The sequence below is a fragment of the Aotus nancymaae genome, unplaced genomic scaffold (assembly GCF_030222135.1).
Source record: "Aotus nancymaae isolate 86718 unplaced genomic scaffold, 86718_ANA_hifiasm-v0.15.2.pri h1tg000010l, whole genome shotgun sequence".
NCBI classification, from domain to species: domain Eukaryota; kingdom Metazoa; phylum Chordata; class Mammalia; order Primates; family Aotidae; genus Aotus; species Aotus nancymaae.
The window spans coordinates 41,405,845-41,433,106 of NW_026988421.1; the positions used below are offsets into that span (position 1 = coordinate 41,405,845).

Genomic DNA, 27,262 nt, shown 5'->3' on the forward strand with positions numbered 1-27,262 from the left:
GTAAAATCATCTAAAAAAAAAAAAAAACCTGATTTCCAAATGTTACTCTTTCTTTCTCTCTATAACTTTGGATGATACAAAAAAGCATAAGATATACGTGCTCCAAATCCAGATTTGACAGATTTAGACACAGTCTAACACTGAAAAACATGCTATCATATGCTGACCTTTATATTTTTCTAATATCTGTTATTCTTTTCTCTTTGCTTGAGAACCACTACTTAAATGACAACCTTTCTTACGTTTGAAAACATTAAAAAGCAGCAGCTATTTAAATGAAGCTAAACTTTTTCAAGGAGGAAAACAGCACGCCATACAAAAATAAACTGAAACCCAAGAGGTCAAACGTACATGGATCCATCCTAGAGTGAGGAGATCATGTTGATCCTGAACATTGAATAATTCCTCCACATTCTCCATGTCACAATAGTCTGGTCCCGCAGACTGCTTTGGCACAATTACATGGGTAATAGTAAATTCATTATGTGTCTAAAAAACAAGTAGCAGAAAGAATGACATGCATCTGATGAAAAAAAATTAATAATAACTGAACAGGAAGTGCAATGTTTAAGACTAGAGAGTCCCCCAGTAGGGGGTTGTGTCCAGGTATAGGGACCATTTACATCATCCCTCCCTGTACCCGGACACACACCCCTTCCCAATTCAAAAACAAAGTCCCAACAGTAAAAATGGATTCTTTGCCAAAAGTTTGAGAGTCAGTTGTTTGTAGCTTGAAACCCACTTTCACCATAGAAAATATAACATAAATAAGAATTCTCATTCCAGGCTGGTCTGTGGAAGTTTAGTTAATAAATGATTTCTTGATATATCTTATAATGGAAAAACTAGAACAAAACAAGGCAGGTTTATTTGGAGGGGGGAGATACTAGCTAAATAATTTTGTGGTGTTCCCAAAGGGCATTTCTTAGGGTTGTGAAAGTTGATGGTTTTGTTTTTATTTTACTAATTATATTTAATGTCACTTTAAGCCATAAGACGTTCTTTGAATATTGGAAGTACTCACTAGGATCTTCTGTAATTAAGATAATGTTTTGGATTTGCAATCAGATAAAAGAGAAAGGAAAAAACAAATTACCTCTTTAGGCAAAAGATAAGAGTTGAGAGGAAGAGGGTTGTGAAGCGCCCTGGGATCCTCAGGGAGAGATGTCTGTGCAATGACAGGCTGTCTTCCTTCCCCCAGGCAGACTGGCCTTTCTCCCCTACACAGCACCATCCTCTCTCTGGTCTTAGGGCTTTCCCATATACAATGCACTGTTCCTTCACCCTGATTTCAACTCTTCCCTCCATCCAACCTCCTCCTTTATGTATTCTTTAGGCCTAGCTCAAATATCACTTCTCAGGGAAACCCTTCCGGACCCCTCAGACAAAGTTAGATTTCCCAGTTACACAATCTATGATGCCCTGCACTTGCACAGACAGCACTCAGCACCACTTATAATTAGTCCTCTGTCTGGGTCTTCACAGCATGGTAAGCATCATGAGGAAGGGACTGTGGCTGTTTCAGGGCACCGAATGCCAACACCCAGCACAGTGCCTGGCATATTTAGACATTTGGTAAATGTTTGTCTGACAGTGGAGTGAATGAATCATACGTGAATGAATGAATCAATCTGAATACAACACATGATGTGGGGGTGGATGCTTCAATAGCACACTGTTCCCTTATGTGCAACAGAGGTGACTGTAGATGCCCATTCTCCTGTGCTTGCCACCAATGGCTTCCTCTCTCTTGGAGGGAAAATGATGACAAAACACTGGAATGCAGCAGGAGATTGTGTACTGAATAAAATGTGCTATTCAATAAAGCAGAGGTTCCTAAGCTAAATTTTGAGGACTGAAAATATACCTGGACCCAGATATATAAACTGGTACTCAAAACAGACTATGAAAGGACATGTCCAAAGAAACATTATGTATCTTTGTTGTAGATAGGAAATTGAATGCATCTCCTCTCTTTCATCTCCTTCTATTATGACATTGTCTTTCATCACATACTTACGATGACATCTTCCATAATTAAATATGTCCTGTGCTTATAGACTTTATTTTGTTGAAGATACTGCCTTAAACTAAAGAAAACAACAAAACCCTAGTTTTATTCCATGTATATCTGAAAAAGGATAGGAAGGTGACACAAGCCACAGATAAAGTTAATTGTATGAATGTATGTGAAACTAACAATTGCAATGAAAATTTGATTTGGTAAATCAGATGGATTTGGAAATCTGAAGACCTGTATTCCATACTATTTTTCTAATCAAATATTTAATTTATAGTTTAATTGATTCTTCAGGACGAGTTTTTACAGTGTCTCTTAAATTTTATAATCTATTTTATAGAAAGGTTATTCCATCAATAATGACAGTAGCTTTATAAAATTAATCTGTATAAAGTTAATTTCATAATATTGTTTACTCTCAGCATGTTTTTATTCTGTTCCATTTGTGGGAAGAAAGCTAGTACTATTAAAAGTATCCTGTGCAGATATATATATATATATACATATATAAAGATCATACCAGTTTTCCACAGAGTATTCCACAGGTTTCTATTCCTCTCACTGTATTAGATTCTGCCAGCTGCAGAAATTTGTGGCAAAGATCTTTTGGCAAAACTACACATCGCAGACCTTCAACCACTAAATCTAAAAAACAAAAAAGGAAGAAAAGGCTAAAAAACAAACTGTATGTTCCATCTTTCAAAATTGTTATTGACAAGCAGTTGCAGGTGGACATAAATTTCAAAAATAAAAGTATCAGGTGTTCCACTTTCCACATTTTATTTTAAAACTCTTAGAAATAAACATTAACTAGAAGTAAAATTACATTGTGTATATAAATTATTTTATAAGCAAAGTGAGAAGGTACAAGCACTTTTACATGTTTGTACCCTGGGTCAACTATTTACATGTTATGTTATCTTTAGGCATGAAGCAAATATAAGGTTAAATGCATAGGCTGCATAGAATGCATTTTATATCCTATAAGACATAGGACAAATATCCTGTTTACCATGTTATGTATATCTTTATGAAAGTTGGTGATCAGTAAGTAAAAGCACAACGTTTTGGGAAACAATTAGCAGTAAAGTAAGTTTTAAAGTGATTGCCTGTTATAACTCATTTCAAAGAAATGGAAACACAAATTTCATCTGACAGTGTCTGCGAGAAAGAAGTCTGTATTTTGGAAATTTGCCAGCACTGATCTGGCGGTACTGAGTAGCACTAATTCTTGCAGAAACACACAGTCTATTTGGAGGTTAATTATCTATGTGTATGAGATTCTCTCAGTCCAAGGAGGATGTTAAACATACTGAGTATAAACATTTTATTGCTGAGCAATGGTCTGGATAAACAATTTTCTCAGCATCTTTTCTCTCCAGTATAAGTGTTTACCTTTAAGATGTATTTCTTAGTTAAAATACATAGAAGACAAAAATACTTAAAATTTTTCTCATTTAAAATCTCTGTTCAATGATAAAATACTTCCCATTTATTATAGAGTCTCTGCTCTATTGGGGGCAAATCATATTTTCTGATTTTTAAGGTCATATATAGCAAAAGTCAGAGTATTGAAAGTTACTTCTGTTATTCACACCATATTCTGTAGGGGTCCTACTACAATTAGTGAAATGAGGAGGACCCTCCCAGATGATATAGAAATATGGTTCCATCTGATGAGCCTCAATGTCCCACAGGGGTGCATTTAATCACTTACTCTGAACAGCACTTAGAGTAGCAGCCGGCGTTAAGGCCCTGTTTATAGGAGGAGAGTGGCTAGCGTAATTGGTTGCATCACTTTTATTAGGTTGATCTGCAAATACATTCAGCAAGGAATTGTTCTGGTGTGTGGAAAAGCAGGACAAAGCACTCCCATCAATCTGCTCCGACAGCGCGGAGGTTTCCTGACTTCGCATCTGACCTCGGGCTAATTCTTGCTTCTTGAGTTGATCTTCGAAAAACAGAAACTGCTCAGATTCTAGCTGCTGCTGGCGCATCTGAGCAATCCGCTTCCTTTCTGCCTCTATCAATCTCTGATGCTCCAGTTTTTTGAGAATTTCAGCTTTATATTTGTTCTGAAAAATGTGGCAGCCAGGAGAGAAGGTTAGTTTCCAAGGCAGAAACATTGAACTGGAATTAGATGTTTTCAATCTTCAAGCAGACAGAGAAAAGGCTAGATACTGTTGTATGCCCACAGGGACACTCAGGGAACAGTGAGAGAAATACATAAGACCAGGGCAAAAGCCTCTTGATCTGATTAAGATAGTAGTTCTAAATCCACTGATATTTTACCAGAGATGATAGGACATGACAATTAGGATCCCTCCATTCCCTTATGCTTCTAAATAGTGGAAAATCAAGGTCAAGGTTGTTTGCTCAGTCGGACTGACAAGACCATATGAAACAAAATATCTCACCCTTACTACACTTCCAATATAGAGGCCACTAGCCACATGTGATTACTTGGACTTGATTAAAATGAAACAAAATTAGAATTAATTAACCAACATTTAGTACCTCAGGCACACTAGTCACATTTAAGTACCCAATAGCCACATGTGGCTAGTGGGTACCATATTGGAAAGTGTCAAACAGAACAGTTCCATCATCACAGGGAGTTCTATTTAACAGTGCTGTCCTAGAACCTTTTGCATTTGACTCTAGAACTCATACTCTGCTGGAGATTTATGGATAAGAAGGAATCACTAAAATACGATTATTAAAATGTGTTCCAACCTTCTCTATCACCACTAAGCAAGAGTTTTATTAAAAATGAGGAATCCCAAGCTCTCTAGTCCTAACAAAATATCCAAGCTAATTAGGTCAGATAATAAGAAATATTAACGAGCTTTCCAGGTGATTTTGATAGAAACTAGATTTGGGAGCTATCGTAAGATGGTATTAGCATGGGGGACACAGCTTACAGCGGCACATTCAGGTGCATACAAATCACCCTGGGTCTAATTGCAGTTACAAATCCTGATTCAGCAGGTCTAGGGTGGAGCCTGAGATTCTGCATGTCTAACAAGCTTCCAAATGATGCTAATTCTGGCTGAAGCAAGGGCTCACAGGCATATCCGTGCATCTCTCCTAGGCTTAGTGCTGCTATTCTAACCCCACAGAGATTTCTACATGAGATTCTACTGTAGGTTGTGAAGTGACAGGTATCAAAGGCAGAACATGGAACAGCTGCAGAGCCTGTTCCTCCCAGGAAGATCCTGAAGAGGAAGATCGTACACATTGCTGACTGTGGAAAAGAGACTTGAACTGGGCTTTCGTTTCCCTTGCTGTTGCTTTGTCTTACCCTCCAAGATCATTTCTATCTTTCATATTTCAAGTCATTAATACGCACACTTGAGGGACACTCAATTTCAACATTCCCTCTATCGCTTGGTTAAAACTCATCACTCAAATTAGCCTTCCAGTCATGCCTATAGAAAGTCAAAAAGCTCAATGACCATTTTCAGAGCTGATGAGATTGAACTGAAGTGAGAGTCAGTGAAGGTGGGAACCTCCAAAGCAAATAAAACACAAACAAAAAAGCAAAATAGCACTTACAATAATGCCTATACACTGACTGGCCAATTTCTTCTTCCAATGCCTTTCTGCCTCTCAGACATTATCGTCATGTTCATTCTTTATTAATAACAATCCAGAAGCCATCACTTTTGGGTGATACAATTACATTTCAACCACATGGTTAGCTATTATTCCATCTCACTCAATATTGACTGTAACATTTTAAGAATCAAATTTACGTTTCTAAGGCCTACATAATTAGAGACATCAAAAACCATATACTGCTCTTCCTACCTCCTACTGGCTGTTCATCTGGCAAAGAGCAGCCATCTGGCTCAAGGTTACACTGGCAAATATAATCTAATGTTGATCAAAAAGTTCTACTTAAATCACTGTAGGAAATCTGTTTTTAACACACTGCTTTATTGGATGTTGTAGGGAAACAGAAATACCACATTGTTGGTGTAACTGCTTAACCTGGATATCAGCATAAATTTTTTATTGGTTTCACATCACTGCATCTTTAATTTTTAATTTAAATGCACGTAACATTTGAAAAACTCATCACATAAAAATAAAATTCAAAAAATGCTTGTACATAAAATAGTCATGAAATAAATTTATCAACTGAACTTACTTTGCTTTGCAAATATTCTTGGTATTCTATGTTATATTTCTTTAAAAGGTCGTTTTTCAATTCATCTGTCCTTGGGAATGCAATCTCCTTCAGTTTCTTTTAAAAATATATACATATATTGATTAGTGAGATTTTCAATATATTTTTTCAGATCATCAGGTGAGAAAGAAAAACAGCTGATAGTTGTATTACAAATAAAGTCATGAGTAACCAATGATGGCAGAAAAATAAATCTCTTGATGGGTCCAAAATATAACTTTCCAGCAGGAAAGAAACTATTATCCCTTTTGTAAGACCTTTTTTGGCTCTACTGATTAGGTAAGCATTTTGTTATAGCCCAATGCTATAAGATGTAAATAGCTAGAACTTTGTGGCTACCTTTGTGGCACCCCATTTTTAGGCAGTGGTTTTGAGATCAATCACACATTCTATAGTACGTAAATCACGTAGCATCAGAATTAGAAGGGATGTGAGAGAATATGTGGTGGATAGGGATTTCCAGATATGCTAGACTGTAAAAAGAACAGCTGGGGCACTTTTTATAAAAATATAGATTCCCAAGCCTAATCCAGATCTACTGAATTAACACCTCTAGAGAAAGGGTCTGGGATTCTGGATCTCAAACAACTTCCTTAGGGATTCTTAACGGCAGCGAAAGCTGGGAATTCTTATATAGTGCAACTACATCTTCCTTTTTAGAGGTGAGGAAGCAAAGGCCAGGAGAGACTGAAAGTCCTGTTGGGCATTATCCAACCAGCTAGTGGCCCATTTAGGACTGGAACTCAAGTCTCCTGACTCTAGCTCTTTCATCAAGTTTCTAATCCCTTAATCTTTTGTCATTCATTCATTTATTTATTCATCTATCTATTTATTCGATAAGCATAAACAAGAGAAACGTATATGCTTTTGGAGAATTTTTCTCCTACAAAAAAAAATAAGCATAACCCTAAATTATAGTACATGAGTCACCTTGGCAGCCTGGCACCTTTGGTTTCCAAACAGAACTTTCTGAGGTTGAATGAACAAAGTAATTGAGAGGAAATGCTACACACAGACATGAAAATAATTGATTCTTCAGGTAAGTGACTGTAAACTTTAAAAAAGTTGGCTGGGCGCGATGGCTCACACCTGTAATCCTAACAATTTGGGAGGTGGAGGAGGATGGATCACTTGGGGTCAGGAGCTCGAGACCAGCCTGGCCAACATGGTGAAACCCCATTTCTACTAAAAATACAAAAATTAGTTGGGCGTGGCAGGCTCCTGTAATCCCAGCTAATGGGAAGGCTGAGGCAGAAGAATTACTTGAACCTGGGAGGCAGAGGTTGCAGCGAGCTGAGATAGCATCATTTCACTCCAGCTTAGGTGACAGAGCAAGACTCTGACTCATAAATAAATAAAATGTAGATCATCATTTGACAAAAATCTGCATTTTGCTTATGCATCCTCAGGTCTGAAAAGACTCGCAGGAAAGCTTTTATTTCATGTGGTAAAATGTTTTTCAAAAATTATTTAAAATTTCATGATATGATTGGCTTTGTATACGTGATTTTATCTTCCGTCATATAAGATTAACACAAACTATTAAAGACAAATAAATAGCAAACATTGTAAATGTTTATTTAAAAGAATATGTTCACAGCTAGACATAACCAAAATTACAGATATAGCAATTATTGGTGATAAATAAATCACTAAAAATTGATGATAAATTACAACACTCTTTTTCCTTGATACTATTTTATCCCACCACCTCCTGCTTCCCCCAGCACACTTGATAATTCGTTCTCTAAGATGTAAATAGCTAGAACTTTGTGGCTGCCTTAATAACTAACACTAATTTTCAAATAGTTATTGAATTCAGGGCTGTATAAAATAATTAAAACCAGCCAAAATGACCGTCTGAAAGAAATTTGAAGAAAAATACAACATTCTCTTAATCTCTGGGAGGAACTGTAAAATAATTCCTTGTTCACACCATAAGGTAACATTTTTCTTTCTTTCTGTTCTGCCAGCATCAATTAGACAAACCACACTGGCTCAGTAACGATCATTAAATGTCTAAGAAAAAAATCGAAACATCATTGTTAATGGAATCAATTTTTTGTGCTCAAACTCTCAAGAGAAAGAGAAAGGGGAGGAAGGGGAAGAGTGAATCAATAATGGATACTTATAGAGCATTTGATCCCACAGTGGAGAAGCAAACCCACAATACCTTCATAATATCCTGCTTTTCAGGTACTGCACATTGCTGGTAATCTCGATGGTTAGGAAGCTTTTCTACAAACAAGCTAAGAAAAGAGAAAACATGTCCTTAGCATTATATGACAGCAAAAGCTCAATAGTGGTTTCTAATATGGGAATGAGAATCCTTTATCAAAAATGACATGTTTAATAACTTATTCATTTACTTACAGTCTTTCCATCTGCCTTTTCACTAAAGGTTGGCATCAGCATTATTTTGGTATTAAGGGTTAAACTCAACAAACTAAGCACCAAAGTTAACAAGGTTAAGGTCAGGGTACTCTCTAAACAAATCAAGTCACTTTGATCTTTCTCAGGCCCTGCATGCTTAACCCCATAAGAGCACATCTTACTTTTTTACACTGCCGGCAACAGAGAGGATCACATAAAAACATCAGAGCATGAAAAGAGTCATGTAAATCCCTTCTCATTCTTGGAAAAAACTCAACCAACAACTGATGAATCAGCAGTGCCATCGTGTATGTATCAACTCTTAACAGAAAACCCGTAACTAAGAGAAAGGACAACCAGAATCCCTAGGAGGTGCTAATTAGGAATTCATTACTTTTCATCACCTTTTGGGGAACAAGATAGCAGCAGTGAAGGGAAATTCCTACAGCAAATCAGGTGCATTGCTTCCAGGTGAAGTGAAGAAACTGCTACCACAAGGGCAGGGAATTCTCTTTTTTATGCACCGAAGTATCCTCAGCCTGAAGAATAGCATCCAGCTCATAAGTGCTCAATAAATATTTGCAAAATGAATGAATAACTCTTCCTTGATAAATCATAATGATCTGAAAATGCTACTTCTGATCAGCTAATGTGTTATATCTTATACTTACTGATTCTGTAAATCAATTCACGCACACATATACTCATCATTTCATCTCACCTGATGACAAGGCTATAGGATACACAGAAATGTCAGCATAATTCCCATTTTTAAATGAGAAAATTAAGGCTTAAAGAGGCTTTAAAAGTTGTTAGCTACCTAAGACTTTACAAATAGAATAAATTCAAAGATATTTGGAGCTGAGGGGACCTCAGAGATTTTCTCCCATAAATCTTTCATTTGTCGATAAGGAACTAAGGCTCAGGAAGAATAAATGAATTATAAATTATCACACCACTAATAACAAAAGAGCATTCAAGTATTTGGATTACACAGTAATTCTGAGATATAGGGACCTTTTCTCTTTCACTAGGCCTACAATTCCATAGTAACATATGCAAAATCAGAGCAGAAGGTAAAAAAATAGTATTAATTGTAACTTATTCAGAAACAAAAATTATTAGAGAAGTTTGGCTATCAATGGTAGAGAATAACCTCTAATTTCATATTTATTACTTAACTTTCTAAAAAGAAGTGATTTTCTCAGGTAGGCTAAAGGTTGCCAACCATTCTCTAAATTTTCAAGTTCAGTAACTTGAATAAAATGCAGATCTCAATTTGTATACCATGTAAACTGCCTTTAATTTTGCCCTTGGTAGAATCATAATATGCAATTTTTTAAATATTGTATCTTTTCAACTTCTTAAATGTTCTCAGGCTAGGCCCCTGACTAAGCTAGTGAAATTATATGTGAAATAAGCCAGGCACAGAAACACAAATGCTGCATAATCACACTTATAATGTGGAAGGAATCTAAAATAGTTGAACTCATAGAAGCAGAGGGTGGCTATTAGGGTTCCAGTGGGTAAGGATAGAGGGTGAGATGTTGGTCAAAGGACATAAAATTTCAGTCAGACAGAAGGAATAAGTTCAGGAGGTCCAGTGTATATGATGACTATAGTTAATAACAATATATTGCATAATTATGCAGCTTGGCCTGGCACAGTAGTTCATGCCTGTAATCCCAGGACTTTGTGAGGCCAAAGCAGGAGGATCCATTACATTCAGGAGTTGGAGATCAGCCTGGGCAACATAGTAAGATGCCATCTCTACAAAAATAAAAAATTAGCTGAGAATGGTGACACATGCCTATAGTCCCAGCTACTTGGGAAGCTGAGGTGAGAGGATCATTTGAACCTGGGAAGGTCAAGGATGAAGTGAGCTATGATTGTACAACAGAGTGAGACCCTATCTCAAAAAAAGGTCTGTGAGGTAACAAATATGTTAATTGGCTTGATTTAGTCATTCTACAATATACGCATACATGTATCAAAACATGTTGCATACCATAAATATATATAATTTTCATTTGTCAATTTAAGTAAAATTAATAAATAATGAATAAGCTAGCAAAAGGAATCAATGTGTGACTTCCAATTAAAATAAAAAAGAGAGGGTTCAGCTTAGATTATACAATTATTGATAACAGGACAGCCTTTCGACCGGTAAGTTATCAAATTAGTAAGGAAAATCCGAATCCAATTTCCATTAACTCTTCAAATAGGATATGTCACTAACAAATATCTAATAAGAAATATGATATTTTGACATGGCTGTTTTGATGTAGCCACTTTTAATCAACATTTTGAAAGCTCTTTTGTACATGGTGTTTTTACATAGCCAAATAAAATGTTTTTTTAAAAAGAAATAATAAATGCTATGTGAAACTAACCATGGCACCCTATCCCTGCACCTGGATCAGATCTTTCCTGTATCTCCCAAATTGCCCCCTAGACACAACCCACCAAATCAACCTTTTAACATGTTGATGGCATGTTCCAGGTGCTGTAAATGGAGCTGCACTATAATTCTTGCTCTCATAAAGCTTCAATTTCTGTCAGGGAAAATGGGATGAAGAAAGAAATTATATTTATGAAGAGTGAAACATGTATTAAATAGATTACTGTACTGGCCTTGGAGAGGAAATCTGATAACCCTGAGCCTCATGCCCTCCCTGACCCTAAGCCTCAGAGATGATGTTGGGATGCCCGTGAGTACATTACTGGGTAATTTAAAAACCGGAACATGTGCAATTGGTCTAAATATGAAAACATGACTGATACCCAAACTGCCACATCAAAGTATGTAAATATTTTTTCCAATTTTCTCACTTCAGAGGCCTTTAAAACACTTACGTTATAAATTTATTATAAAGAACAAAGGCATTTTCCAAATTTCCTTCTTCCAAATACACAGACGCCATCCTCTCCATCTCTACTCCAGACCTAAAGTAGCGTCGTGGAGTGATGTCTTCACTGATGGTGATGTTACAACCAAGCTTGCTTAGGGCACGGACTCGCTCTTCTGGGCTCAGGGAAACATCCGTATGGTCAGGCATAGCAGCTAACTTTCTCTGCAAAGCAAAATTTAAATCTCTGATTAATCACTGATTATAGTAAGAAAAGGATATGACTAATATTATGGATGTATTTTCTTTATGAGGAACCTAACACCATTACCTAAGGAAATCTTTTCATAAGAGTTAATGATATGATCAAAGTAAAGTATCTTTGCTTAAACACATGGTCTGTACAACAAAAAGAAAAACATCCAGGGTAAACACACAGTGCTACTGGAGTGGGATCCCACCTTAGGTTTCAGGGTACAATTATGTGGAAGTTCCAGGGTATGTAAATGTTTCAGGTCATTTTAGGTAAAATACCATTGCTCTTCATATCCCTGTGCATGTTTCTATCTGGGATCATGTGAAGCAGGTCATGAAATAAATTCCTGCCATGGTAGGGTTTATGTCAGGGTCTCCAAGGAGGTAACTTGGATTCAAGTTACTATAAAAATTCAGTTATATTCCAGAATAAGTGTTGTTTAGTAAGAAGTTTTTAGGGCCTCGCTGCATCTTAAGTGAAAAAAAAAAAAAAAACCCACAAATAAATCCTGGAGAAGGCTTTTCAAGCATAAGAATCCCCCTCCTTTTTTTTTTTTTTTTTTTTTAAGATGGAGTTTTGCTCTTGTTGCCCAGGCTAGAGTGCAATGGTACAATCTTGGCTCACCACAACCTCTGCCTCCTGGGTTCAAGTGATTCTCCTGCCTCAACCTCCTAAGTAGCTGAGATTACAGGCATGTGACACCATGCCCAGCTAATTTTGTATCTTTAATAGAGATGGGAGTTTCTCCATGTTGGTCAGGCTAGTCTCGAACTCCCAACCTCAGGTGATCCACCCGCCTTGGCCTCCCAAAGTGCTGGGATTACAGGTGTGAGCCACATGCCCAGCTACCCTTCCCATTTTTTTTAAACATAAAAAGACTCTCAGACTTCCACATAATAGTAATTACACTGTTAAATTAGTCCTTGACTAAGAAAATAATGATATGTTACTAAGAAATGTCAGTGATAGTAATTTGCATTTTATTAATAAAAACAGCATCTATACACATTTGGTAAAGCATAGAACATATATAATTCAGAATAATTATTCAATAAAAAGTCAGAGCTTCAGAAAGGAAATTTTCTCTGTTAAGTGCCAGATAGCCAGTATCTTAGGCTTTGCCAGCCATATGGTTTCCATTGCAACTTGAATTCAGCTCTCAGCATGAAAGCCACCATAAATAATATGGAAAAAAATGACTCTGGCTATGTCCCCCAAATTTTTATTTATAAAAACAAGCAGGTGGTTTGGCCATTAGACGATAGTTTGCTGACCCCTGCTTTAGATCAGCATGTTTCAAAGGATGGTCCATGGACTGGGAGCATCAGCATCAACTGGGAGTTTCTTAAAAATGCCAATTCCAATAGGTCTCTCCTCAGACCTACAGTCAGGATCTCTGGAGTTAGGCTGGAGAATCAATGTTTTAATCCATCTTTCCAGAGGTACTTAGACATGCACTGCTTGAGAAGCACAGCTTTAGATCAACCACTTCTACCACTGCTGGATGATCTAGAATAGAGTTAGCCTAGAGCAAATTTAGCTTCTCAAGGTCTCCTTGGTCAGTTAAGGGTAGGCTGCAAGTCTGACTACTGTGTGGGTGGAGCACCTAATTCAGGTCTGTAGAAAGCTACAGAAGAGTCAAGGTAGGCATACTTTTAGTCTGGCCATGGATTACTGAGCCAACCTTCAGGGGCAAAGTATAGTGAATTAGATATCTGGAGTTCTTCCAGTGCCATCTGGTCTACTTTGCTGGCATTTTTATAGCCAATAGAACCCCAGAGATCTGAAATGATTCTTGGTCCTAAAGGTTTAATATGTAACCAGAGAGCCATAAACTTGTTTCTCAAGGCTCCATTAAGTAAGAAGCATGCCATGTCCCTTGTATGTTTTATTATGTGGCTTCCCCACTTCAGAGACAGAAATTGGAGTTTCTGAACTTTGAGCCTCAGGCTTCAGTATATAGTCTTTTCCAACTGAGATGTCTCAAATCCTACAGCAATCCATCCACTTTTCCCTAACCACACTCATCTGTAGAACTCGACAGCACCAAATGAAAATATTGTTATTTGACCACAGATAATTGCTTCAACGACATCAGAAAATGACTAGAAAAATATCTATGAAAATCAGAACGTTTTCTAAAGGGGGTTCCATCCTCTCACATGTATAAAAGTAATGTGTTCATATTTTACTACTATATAGTCCACACTGAGTTAGCATTATTTCTGTACAAGTATGTCCAATCCCTTATGAACTCCTTGGGGTTTTAAAAGGGATCATTTTCCATTTATCTCTGTTTACTAGAATGTAGCATATTCCCTGTCACATAGGTGATAATTAATGAGTACATCAAATAAAAGAGAGAAAGGAGTGAGAAAGAGAAAAAAGGAAGCAACAAGAGACTATAATTAGGTTTTTCCTGCAAATTAAAATTAGATTGATTTTCTTCTTCTGAATGGTCCTATCTTTCCCAAATTTAAAATTGATTTCAAAGATAAGCTGGAAAATAACCTAAAGTCTTCATCAATCTATAATATTTCATTTGCATTCAAGCTTCTTGGATGAAAACACAAATTTTCCATATAAAAAGCCTTTGTGTTCATTTTTACAGTGACATATACAATAAAATTTTAATTATTGTTATATAATGTTCTAGAAAAACACAGAAGACATCTCATAAGGATGACTCTTTGCTCTGCAGAGGTGGAAATGGGTCAGCCTTTATCAACCATAGTGGAACAACAACATGGGGACAGAAAGTGAAAACGTTTCTGCAATTGTCCACTTTCCAAACATACTCTGAAAACAACTAAGCTCTGTGAAGGACTTTCTTGGTCAAGAAAAAACATGAGGTCACAATCTATTTCAGTACAAGAACCAGGACCTCTCTTTCCTTATGTCCTGCTGCTCAGTTTTGTGCATAGAGGGTATTTAGTATACTGCAGCTCATAGGCCTACTCCTACAAGGTCGCCATGAGTGGTTGGGGAGGGTCATCAGGAGGAGGAAAATGGGAATGACAGTTTCTATTTATCGTACCATCATCATAGGCTAGAAGCATCAAAAATGTTGTTTCCAGTTGTCACTGGGCACAAAGTACAAAATCAGGGCCATGGAGATTATATAATGTGTCTATATTCACATTCACAGACTGATCTAGGACACAGGATAAGCCCATGTGATATAGCTAGAGAAAGCATGCACAGTGCTGGGCAGTGAGAGGAAAAGTGAGAAGCACAAGAGCTTCAAGTACAAAGACATTTACACAAGGCTCCAAAGCAAGACCTAGGTGTTATGTATGTTTTTCTCAGTTGTCACCATACAAAGTGAGTCTCCAATTTTTATCTATAAAGAAGCTGAGGCACTAAGAGCTTTAAGTAGCTCCTTGGATATCAACTCTGAAATTCATCTCTCCAGGGTTCTGCCAAAGGACTACACTCCTGGAATCTATCCAGATAAACTAAAATTTTAGACTTTTGTGGAAAATAAAATTTATTTTTAAGTCTTACAAAGATAGCTTTATTAGTCACTTCCTCAAAGCAGACAACCACACAGATGGATGAAAAACTACAAGTGCTAAACTTCTTAAAGTAATTGTGACTCATTTCACATTTGTATGTTTCTGTTCTTCTTTTTGGGCTTTTCAACCAAATGTTAAATATCAGCTGGTGTGACCTACCAGAGAATTCACAGTAAAAGGCTGATCCATGTTGTCTTATCTGTAAAAGGAGGATGTTCACTGTTTCTTCTCAATCACTTCATCTGTTTCAAAAACAAGAAGCAGAGCTAAAGTTATTTTTTGAGATCCAAGTTTGAAATCCCAAACCCCAGGGTTATCTCTGCCTCAGAAAAACATGAACAAATTGAAATAACTTATATAACCTGAGTGTTTAGAGAGACTGTTGGAAATCTCTTCTTGAAAATACAAAACTACAGGTGGTTATGGTTTCTTGAAGCTGACCTTTAAAAGTGAAGGTGTGAAAATAATACACATTTGACTGGCACCCAGTATGAATCTGCTTGGGGCTACCTTACTCAGAACTCTATGCAGGGTTATAAAGTAGGTTCACTTTCTTCAAAGGAAGAAAGAAGATCATACTGGTTAGGAGCATGGACTAGCTCTAAACCTAGAGCCAGCCTGGACTGAAACTCAACCTTAGAACTATGACAAGCAGAATTCTAAGACAGCTCTGTGATTCCTGCCCCTTGATATCTGTAGGTTTATGTAATCCTCTCCGCTTGAGTGTGGTTAAGACCTGTAATTGTCTTCTAACCAATAGAAGATAGCAAAGATCATAGAATATTATTCCTGTGACTATGTTGAAACATATGGCAAACATGAAAAGATATTATAGATATATGAATCCCCCTAATAGTTGATGTTAAGTTAATCAAAAGAAAAATTATTAAATTATTAAAAGACCTTTAAAAGAAGTAGATTCTCTCCTGCTGGCCTTAAAGACTCAGCCACCCCAAGTTCCAAAGCTGCAAGGATATTAATTCTGCTAATGACCACACAAGCTTGGAAGATGACTCCAAGCCTCTGATAAGACCCTAGCCCATGTCAATAACTCAATTGCTGCCTTGTGAGGCCATGAGCAGGGGACCTATATAAGCTGTGCCTAGACTCCTAACCCGAAAAGCAGCAAGATAATAAATGTATATTTAAGCTATTAATTTCATAAAAATTTGAAAAGCAGCAATAGAAAACAAATATGCTTAGCTGTGTGACTGCAGGGAAGTTACATAGCCTTTCTGTGCATCTATAAAATGGGAGAAACGGCAGTTCCTGTGTCATGTGGTTGTGCTAGGATTAAATGAGTTAGCACATAAAGTCCTTAAAATATCAGTAGCCCCTAGCATATAGTCAATATTTTATCAATGTTGGCTACTATTAGAATCTTTATTTGGTAGTTTAGACAACTGAGGCTCAAAGAAGTCAAGTGAATGTACCCAAGTTCAAATATTAATTCAATAAATATTAGGAATTCCCTTCCATTTTATGCTAGTGTAGGTCAAGCTCTGCATCGCCACTTTCCATTTCTAAATTTATTTTGTCCTTTATACCCCACTCATCACTTAGATGGCTTTGGATGTGGATCTTCTCCTCAGTTCCTCATTTAGGAAACAAGGGGTTAAGATAGATTCTTTTCAGTTATAACAATCAGTGATTCTAGAAATCTCAGAAGTAGATCAATCAACACCTCCAGTGCCATTTTCTGGCCTAAATCCATGGTGTGGTGAAGGAACCCTTCAAGAAAAATTACTCTTGTATCCCAGTCTTTCCCCTCCACTGTCTCCAGTAATCCCTGGAGTAAACATTGAGCTCTACGCCTGCAGGTTACAAAAATGCCCAAGAAAGAAAAGACATGCTCCATCACAGTGTAGTTTAGAAGCCGAGTTAACAATTCTGGCACCACTGAATGTAGGCAATCTCAACTGAGGAATTAACACTTCTCAGTGAGAAAAAATAATCCCGGGAAAAAAGACATTTAAAGAGTTAAAAAGACAGAGCAAAGGCTTATGGGGAATGTGAAGAAGGGGAAGGAGAGGAAAAAGGAAACACTAGTAAGTCATTTATTAGGGCCTTAGAAAAGAGTAGAATTGGCTGGGCTGGGTGGCTCATGCCTGTAATCCCAGCACTTTGGGAGGCCGAGGAGGGCAGATCATCTGAGGTCAGGAGTTCAAGACCAGCCTGGCCAACATGGCAAAACCCTGTCTCTACTGAAAATAGAAAAATTAGCTGGGTGTGGTAGTTCATGTCTGTAATCCCAGCTACTAGAGAGGCTGAGGCAGGAGAATCACTTGAACCCAGGAGGTGGAGGCTGCAGAGAGCTGAGATCATGCCACTGCATTCCAGCCTGGGCAACAGAGTGAGACTCCATCTTGAAAAAAAAAGAGTAGAATTATTTCTTTTAATGATTGCTCATATCCATAAACAGAGAACATAGCATTTAAAAAGTTATAAACATTAGGTAGCAGTTTTTAAATTTTACTCATCTAAAATCACATAAACCCGAGATCTGTTTAAAATGCAGTCTCCTAAGACCCACCCTAAGGATTTTGAATCCATCAGTTCTAAGTCTACAAGTAGGTATTGTCAGATACGGCCCAGGTGATTCCATATACATGAGGTTGCCAAACAATACTTTGAGAGACACTGCATTTCAGAATGAATTAAGTAGGATTCTTAGCTGCAGGCAAAGGTCTGACTCTTGAATTCATAGAAGGATAATGAAAAAAACCCACAAATTTCTAGGCAGGTCAGAGAAATCAGGTTCAGAAGCTACATATTCAAGAACTGTCCCAAACCACACAGCAGCACTGGCCTGGTGAAAACACCCCTGCTGTCTCTATCATCTGATGAACAGGGAATACTACAGCTTCTTCTACCAACACCAGCAATTCCAGCAACTAGCTGCTGCCCTGGGAACAATGTACAGCTGCCATGTACTTCTATATGTCCCTAGTTGCTATTTCAAAGCACGAGATGCAGGTGTCTAATGCCTGCAGCCTAGCTGCAAAGATGGCCAAAGATGTAAGTATCTAGCACTTCAGCCTCCTGCAGGCGGCAGAGGAATATGCCAAGAGAGAAAAGGTGGATTCAGGGCTGGGTGACCAAAAAACAATGGTTAAGTGTGAGTAGAAACAATGAAATGAACATCTCTGTAATAAACTTCTATCTGTATGAAATGTTTAAACATATCTTAAACATCAGAATTTATTAAATTACTATAGATTAAAAACAATTGCTATTCACTCCCACATATGAACATACTAATAATTCAGAAATAAAAGCTAACTCCTTTTAAATCTAAGATGAAAGAAGTTCACAGACTGGTCAGTCAACTTATTTTCTGAACCATTTATTACCTGATGGTCCTGTCCTAATTCCCTTGTTTTTTAGCCCCTAGTCCTGGGACTTACAGTTGCATTATAAACAATTGCCAACATCAACATAAACAGGTATGTTTTCTAGATCAGTGGCTCTCGAAATGTGGCCCAGGTTCCCCAGGATCCCGTCAGGGAGTCTGTGAGGTCAATATTACTTTCACAATATTACTAAAACATTATTTAATTTTTTAAATATCAGTCTTTCACAATTGTATAGTGGAGATTTTCAGAGGATACAAGAGTTAATGGAATGCTTACTTGTATACTCTTATAAAAGTCTGTTTTGATTTTTAGTACAGGAAATACAAATAGATATAACTCACTTAAACAAAGCTTTTTAGTGTCCTTAGTAATGAAGAGTATAAAGGGGTTCTAAGACCAATAAAGTTTGAAAACCATAGCTGTAGATCAACAATGCAAACAAACAAAATAAAACAAAAAATCACCATGTCACCTCAATCTAATTAGAAATAAAGTGGGCCAGAAGAATCTAAAACAGGAAAAAATTAATGGCAAGTATCACTTTCCACTTGTGCTACTGTGGTCCTACTAAAATAATTAGAAATTTTGAACTGAGTATACAGTAAGAGGTACTTTACCTCATAGCATTTGAAATCCACTGATGCTAACGAACGGGAAGTATTCAATATCATCCAAGAATAAAACAAATTCCCCCTCCAAAGTGGAGGTCCAAAGTGCTATAAAGCACATGGTGCAAACAGCCTTTGGAGTGAGACAAGCCTGGGTGTGAGTCTAGGCTCTTGCTTGCTAAATATCCTTTACTGAGCCCCCTCCAAGGCTCACTTGCCTCATTCGCCAGGGGGCTTGTCACAGCCCCACTTCTCTGCTTTTAGAGTGGCTTAAAACTAATAGAAAACATTTATCAGAAATGCCTGATTTAATCTCAGCCTACTCTTAACCTCTACCTCACATTCTTGCGGCTTGATAACATCTGAACTCCAGCCCTGTGATCTATTTAACCTGTAAGATACCTCTTGAGAGTTCTTGCTTCAGAACTCTTGCCTTCTTGCTTTTATTGCCAGCCCCTTTTCCTGACCATCATCTCCAAAGACATCATCATTTTTCTCTTTAATCCGACCTTTTATAGAGGAGTAGTAGAGAGTCTGCTTTCTGTTAATCCTGACTCACAAGGGTGTGGGGAATCACAGTGTCAGAACCATACATATTCACAATGAACACATAGAGGCCAACCCTCGACCCAGTGATTCAGCTAACAAGTAGCTCCGGGAACCAACTGAGCAGTCAACTGTGCCCAGAGGGGATGTGGCAAAGATGTGGTCTCATCTGTGAGTGGCCTGGGAAGAGGTAAGTACCCTCTCCAAATTGATATTTCACAGCTCTGAGCTTATAACAATATACTCTCTATGTAACCATAGCAAAATCCTCTTGGTTTTTGTGTCCCTGCAATGTCTCCAAGTTTGAAGTCCCCCAAGAAAATGTGGAAGAGTCTCAACAATTCTGCCCTTTAAAACCAGCAGCAAATAATGCAAGAATGAACAGAGGAAAATATCTGACCTATTTTGTGACTTTTTCAGCCTTAATTTCCTTTTCTTTTCTTTCTTTTTCTTAAAATACTGTGTGTGTGTGTGTGTGTGTGTGTGTGTGTGTGTGTGTAGGGGGTAGTGGTGGCAAAGTTCAGAATCCTGACCCATTTTCACCCACAAAGCAATATTTTCCAGAATTCAGAAAGGAGGTGACTACCAGGCAGTGAACAATCTCCTTAGAGACTCAGCGTACAGTAAACAGCCAGGGAGACCATCACCCAAATGTGCCATTTTCTCCCAGGCACTTCTTTTAACTTGAGTGCCCTAGTGACCTGGATAAGTAGGTGTGGCCCACTGGCAGTTAAGAAAGGACAGAGCACCTTATATCACCTCCTGGAGTCTCATTTCTAATTGGCCGAATCAACAGCCACAGGGTTAGTGGTCATATTTTCCAGGAAGAACATAGTGCAATTTACTCAGCCGGAGATAGAGAAAGAAAATTATTGTAACCCAGTCTGTAGGCTGCATTGACATAATCTGATTTAGATAAAGGGAGGTAAAGGGTCATTCCCATGTCTTAAATGACAGAGATACAAAGAAGGATCTCCTGAATCACACTCTTACAGATTGGGTCCTACTTCAGGAAAAGTAAATAAATCTAGGCCTATCTTTCATGTCCCCTTTTGAAAGATTTTAAAAATTCAGACATCAAAAGCAAAGATCACATTGATTTTTTTTTATCCTTATCTTCTGTAGTATCTGCAATCAGAAATATGCTGAGACCCAGGTGATATATTATCTGTACTAAAATACTGATAAGATAAAAATGAAATGATCATAATATTAGAAATAGCTTTTATGAGATATTTTTCCCTATATTGTAAGTATTATATGATCATTTACTAGGTGCCAGGTGCTTGTCTGTTACTTCTAGAGGTATATTGGACGTTAAATATACCAGTCACAATAGAATGGTTCGTATTAGATCAATAAGCAAGAATGCAGTTGCTACAGGAAAGATGATAAACCACCCCTGATGCATATGTTAAGTTACTTTGAGGTAGAGACAGACTACTGTAAGTATAATCAAGTCACACACTGGACAGTAAAATAATTATTTTGCATAGTGTAGTACAAACTTTTTATCCAGCCACCATGATGAAGTGGTTCAGTGCCCTTAGCCTGAAGGTTTGGGAGCCATATACAACTTTAGGAAGATCCAGTTTTTGTCACTAGTTGGAAGTGCTACAGCAGCTTTTTAAACCTTTTTGTGCACCTTATCTTCATCCATTGAATAGGGACAATAACTTTCCAGAACTCAACTAAAGCTTAAGTGAGGTAATATATTAAAGTTCCATTATAGTTCCCAGCTTGCAGGAAGAAACTCAAAGAAAATCAGTTCTTTCTCATAGCAGATGTTAGAGAGGTGAGCTTAATGACCTCTCCTAAAAGTTGACAGATGTCAGATGGTTAGTTGACGTGTAACTACTTGCTTCTTTACAATGAGCTTTTGACAGACAGTTTTCTATCTCCTAGCCACCACTACTTCTTCCTCACCAGCAGGGCCCAGTCCCATTAGAGATATTCACTTTCTCAGTCTCCCTTGCAGCCAGGGCTTGGCTGGTTGGCAAGTGACCAAATATTGGAAAATGAGAACGAGGGGAAATCTTTTGGGAGGATTCTGGGAGAGATTTTCATCTCTAATACAAAGAGGCATCCTAGGGAATATGTACCTTTTCATCAGCTGAACATGTGATTTCACATAAGTCTCAAAAGGCAGCAGCCATTTTGCAACCTAGAAGGGTCAAGCCCAAGGACAGCCAGTGGCTGGAGGATGGCAGAGCCCAAGGGGGAATGAGCCTGTCTCCTTGCTCACATGGCTGAGCTGCTGATCTTTCCCTGCAACCGTTCTCTTCTGAGTTGTTATTATACATGATTCTAAATGCCATTGCATAAGGCACTCTTAGGATTCTGTAATATGCTCCTTAATTAGTATAGGATTCCTCTGGAAGTATAAGAAAATCTTTAGCTATATAAATCCCATGACAAAAGAGGTGATGCTGAATAGCTAAAGTAGTAAATAACAATAATCAAACATCATAAGATTTAAATATTTTTGAAGGAAATAGTTCTAAGATATATTATTTACTCCTTAAAATATAAACATTAACCCTTTCTTGATAATTCAACATTTTATTTCAACTTGAGTGTCCTAGTGACCTGAATAAGTAGGTGTGGCTCACTGGCAGTAACAATGCTTCCTGCCAATAACAATACTTCCTTCCATTTCTAATTTGCTGTTTAATCTGTCATTCATTTAGAAAAAAAAATCAATTAAAAGGCAACTTATTCACTAAACTTCTTCGGACTTTTTCCTTCTTTAATCTATTTTCTCTCACTGATAAAATTATCTGAGATTATTTATAGAATTAAAGTGTAGACTGGGATGGATCAGGAGGGATCGTCTGTGAGTGAACTACCTGTTGGTTACAGTGAATGTGCTACATGATTTCTAATTTTGCTGCTCAAAAAGGCTTTTTTCTTACTTGCTTTTTTCTAGACTGTCTTCTAGGTAAGAGTGAGCTGAATTCTGGGCAGGTAAGGTACTATTTCACCTTTAATAGAGAAAGATAGAAAAAAAAAGTGTGTAATAATAATAGGTAGCATTAACAGAATGCTTTCCTTCCCTGATTAACTGGATACATAAGCACATATGATCTCAGTTAGCCTTTTCCAATAGGAGGCAGTTGAGCCTTGGGATTAGACATGCAGTCTTCAGGGTTAGAACACCTGAATTCAAATTCTGGCTCCAGGAACTGCAGAACTACAGCTTCCCAAACTGCAAAGGAGGTTGATAATAGTATCTAATGAATGGGGTACTGAGAAGGTGAAGTAAGACAATGCTTGTAAAACACATAGCACAATGCCTGGTGCCAGTAAACACTCAACAAATGATTACTACCATTATTTCCATTTGCAGATAAGAAAACTAAAACCTAGAAGAGATAAGTAACTTAAACAAATGACAGGGCAGAGACTCTAGGTGCCCAGGAGTCCAGAGCTCATACTCTCAGTCAGACAGCAACACTGGCACGTGTCCTCTCATAGTAATCAGCAAAATCCAAGTGAAGGTCACATCCTTGGGCCTTGGACAAGAATGACAAAATTTCCTGTGGAAATGAAGATTTCAGTTCAGCATCACAAATATCTGATTCATAATCTCCTCCCTGCCAAAGAAAGAAAAGGGCATTCATTCCCTTCACTTTTTTTTTGGAATGTGATTTAACATGTCCCAATGGAGGCTGTATTCATGTTTGGTTTTGCATTGGACAATCTCCTCAATGCATTTTTTTTCCCACTCTTGTTGCCCAGGCTGAAGTGCAATTGCGCAATCTCAGCTCACTGCAACCCCTGCTTCCCGGGTTCAAGCGATTCTCCTGCTTCAGCTTCCCGAGTAGCTGGAATTACAGGCATGAGCCACCACACCTGGCTAATTTTGCATTTTTAGTAGAGACGGGGTTTCACCATGTTGGTCAGGCTGGTCTCAAACTCCTGACCTCAGGTGATCTGCCCACCTCGGCCTCCCAAAGTGCTGGGATTACAGGTGTGAGCCACTGCGGCCAGCACCCTTCACTTTTTTCACTGGCAGAACGATTTAGTGTCTGTGGACTGACCACCTGGTATATACAGTTAAGAAATTCAAATCCATAATTACTCTATCAAGACACAGTTCAATTCAAAATATTTGCTGGTTTTTAATACAAATTCTAAATTTTGTTGTATATGAAAGGCATTTCATATGCTCATCAGTGTACTAATTTTGGAATCTTTAAATTCATGTGAACTTGCTAATTGTGCTCTCCTGTTAAAATGCTATAAATTCCTAGAAATAATGCATTTCTAAAGATGAGCTACCCAAAAGGCACTAAACTTTAATGTACGTTTTAATAGACTTCCTTTTTTATTACAATTTGCTTTTAACAAAATAGTATCCCAAAGATAGTTGGTTCAATGAAGTATAATGAGTCACAAATAAAATGTTTTAAATAGCATCATTTTCCTGCCTGCCAGTTGCCTGAAAGCTCAGAAATGGAGTTAGTCCTTGGGCATTATTAATCAATTTTATTTAATTTTCTTAAGGACAGTAGTTCAACAAAATGAATTGAGTCCAGCTCTATTATTCAAAAGCAAAAGACAGCTGGCTGTCCTGAAGTGCTTCTCATCCACTGCTTCTCTAGTGTTCTCCAACTACAAGAATCTTGTTTAACAAGTCCCAATGGAGGCTGTATTCATATGTTTGATTTCGCACTGCACGATCTCTTCAGTGCAGTAGGCAGAAGCAGAAAAGACAGTTTCCTCCTTCACTTTCCCTGGCAATCCATTATAAAGAGTTTTCTTGAAGAGCCCCTTATTCTGGCAAAGTTGTTAGCAAGTGGTCATCTGCTGTTCCTATCTTCTCACCACTTACCCCATCCTATCTTCCTTCCCTAAAGCTGACATCCCCCTGCCTTTGAAGCCATGTTCCCTCTGGGATTGGTTCCTGGATAGTCTGCCTGCATTACAATGACTTGATGGAGGAGGGGTGTGCTGGACACACACACACACACACACACACACACAGATTTCTAGGCCCCACTGAGTCAGAATTTCTGGGAAGGGTGCCCTAGGGATCTCTTGTTTTATCAAGCAGCCCAGGACGTTTTTACACACATTAAAACTTGAGACTCACTGCATCAGTTACAAACCCCCACTAAGCACCAGGCCCTGATCAGGTGAACAGTCCCTATTTTAAAATCATCTCCTGCCTTGGCCTCTATGAAGTGGAGGTGTTTCCTTTCTTCTTCCTCCTCCCTCACTCTGCATCTCAAATATTAACATTCTGCCTTTTTTTCTTGATGAATCTTTATTCTATAAGACTCCTTTTATTTTCATGGCTTCGGCTTAGTATGAGCTTTAGCATTATACCTTCAAATGTCCTCTATCCATTTCCACAAGGATACTCAACTGTGATTTTTCATTCAGTACAGTCCAAGTATAAATACATCTTTCCTGCAAATATTGATAGCTCCAAATAAATTTATTCATTCATTCATTTATTCGATGTTATTTATAAAGCCCCTACTTTGTGCTTTTATTAACCTTACATTCTGCTAGGGGCCAGGAGTGAGGCAGAGAGGTGTAAAAATAACATACAATTATCTACACAATTATCTAATAAAGATTGTGGTAACTGTGACAAAGATGAAATACAAGAAACAATGAGAGTTATGCATTTTCTGGCAAAAAATACCTTCTACATGATGGTGCATCCTTCATGATGTATCAGGAGACATATGTCATTGAATTGTTCAACTATTAGTGATTTTAATCTTGACCATTTGTTTAAGTTACATCTGTCAGCTCTCTCCCCTGATACTATTTTTCTCTTTATTATTGAAAAATGTCTTGTAGGGAGACTATGCAAATACACTGTTGTCCATTAATTGTAGCATCCGAAGATTTTTTTCCCTGAGACGGTTATTGTGGTGTTTGAAAGTGGCCATTTTTCTGTTTCCATTTCTCCTTCTATAATTATTAGTTCAGTTGACATTCTTGCTTGAAAGTTGTTTGATTTTTACATAGAATTTTTAAAATTTAAGCTTTCAAGTGGACCTGTTTTCTTTATGGTATCTAGGTGTCTTAACATTCTTTAAAAGGCCTTTAAACTTACTCATCATAAACAATTTTAAAATATGTCTGCCAATCTTTTCTTTGGTACTTCTGTGATTAGCCATTTTAGAATAAATATGTTTGACTTGTGTGGAATTTATTTTTACATAAGGAGTGAAAGAAGAATATGGTCCTTTCTTGACCGCTAGGCAAAATGACCTTCTTTCCTTCTGCCTCAATTATAATTGGGAATTGACTCCAGTTTCCTGACATATCCTTAACTGACTTAATTTCCAGCTCTCCCCAACAAGGTGATCTGCCCAAATGAGGCATTTAGTACATATTTTTAAATGCAAATACTCTGGCAGCGATCAATAAATTTACAGAGAAAAGAGGAATTGGTGGCCCAGAGAGGAAGCAAGTATGCAACACTGGAATCAGGAAACCCTTGTCTGAACTGAAGAGCAGTGAAAGGAATGGAGAAGGATAAACAGTTACTGCGGAAGATTCTGAGGAAAAACCATAGAACTTGGAAGCTAAGTGGCTATAATGACATACAGGAACATAAACAAACAAAGATATTATATTGTTGACACCTAAAAGAATTGGAGATGGTGATGCTTCTGAGTTCACCATCAGAGGTGAAGAATTGTCTCCTTCATCTCCATGGATGGTACCAACATCCAATCAATTACAAAAAATCTGGCAAACCCTGAAATTAACAACCCTGCATCTACCCCTTCCCTTAGCCCCACATCCAGTCTACCATCTGCATGTCCAGATTGAGATTCGCCCTCCAAAACATCTCTCAAAATGGCAGGTTTTCACCATCTTTTGGGGAGGCTCCTTAATGTACACCCCACCCTTTTCTCTGCCTGCACTGCTAGAAGCATCTTTTAATTGTTGTATTTGTTTCTATCTTGCTCCCCTTTGATTAATTCTACCTGGTGAAGAATCTACCTGTGGTGATCATTAAAAAATCTGATTCAGATATTGCCATTCCTTCGCTTAAAGCCCTTGAATGATGTTCCATTGCTGTTAATATCCTATATCCTTAATAAGTCCCACAAAGCTGGGTCTGACCGGACTGTCTCCTTACAGCCTTCTTTCACACCACTTTCTCCACTGGCTTCTTTCAGTTGCTGAAATGCACTATGCAAAGTCAATGCAAAGGCCATCCTCAGTTCACACTTCCACTTTCTACTCATCTTTCCCATGTTAGCTTAAGCCTCTCTTCTTCAGGCAAGTTATTTTTGACCATCATAAGACTAGGTCACTCTCTTGATTACATACTCATGGAGAAACATCAAATGAATCCAAATCAAGGGATTTTCCATGAAACAATCAGCCAGTGCTCTTAAAAAGTGTCAAGATCATGAAAGACAGAAAGACTGAGGAACGGTTGAAGATGAACAGATTAAAAGAGACTAAAGAGGCACAACAAATGAATTCAATGTGTGATCCTGGATAGGATCCTTGCTCAGAAGGACTCCAATGAAATTTGAGTAAGATCTGTAGATTAG

At 37.7% G+C, this 27,262-nt stretch overlaps 1 protein-coding gene across 1 annotated transcript in view; it reads right to left on the reverse strand.

The window, feature by feature from the left end:
* The window catches only part of STAMBPL1 (STAM binding protein like 1), a 42,824-nt gene that overhangs the window by 6,317 nt on the left and 9,245 nt on the right, over window positions 1-27,262 (reverse strand). Inside the window, exons 2-8 of the mRNA XM_012454731.2 lie at window positions 15,371-15,453; window positions 11,445-11,662; window positions 8,389-8,464; window positions 6,177-6,272; window positions 3,738-4,095; window positions 2,541-2,665; window positions 352-489 (exon numbers count right to left, since the gene is read on the reverse strand). Coding sequence (XP_012310154.1) covers window positions 352-489; window positions 2,541-2,665; window positions 3,738-4,095; window positions 6,177-6,272; window positions 8,389-8,464; window positions 11,445-11,662; window positions 15,371-15,400 — 1,041 coding nt within the window. The 5' untranslated portion in view covers window positions 15,401-15,453. The remainder of the gene's footprint in view (window positions 1-351; window positions 490-2,540; window positions 2,666-3,737; window positions 4,096-6,176; window positions 6,273-8,388; window positions 8,465-11,444; window positions 11,663-15,370; window positions 15,454-27,262) is intronic.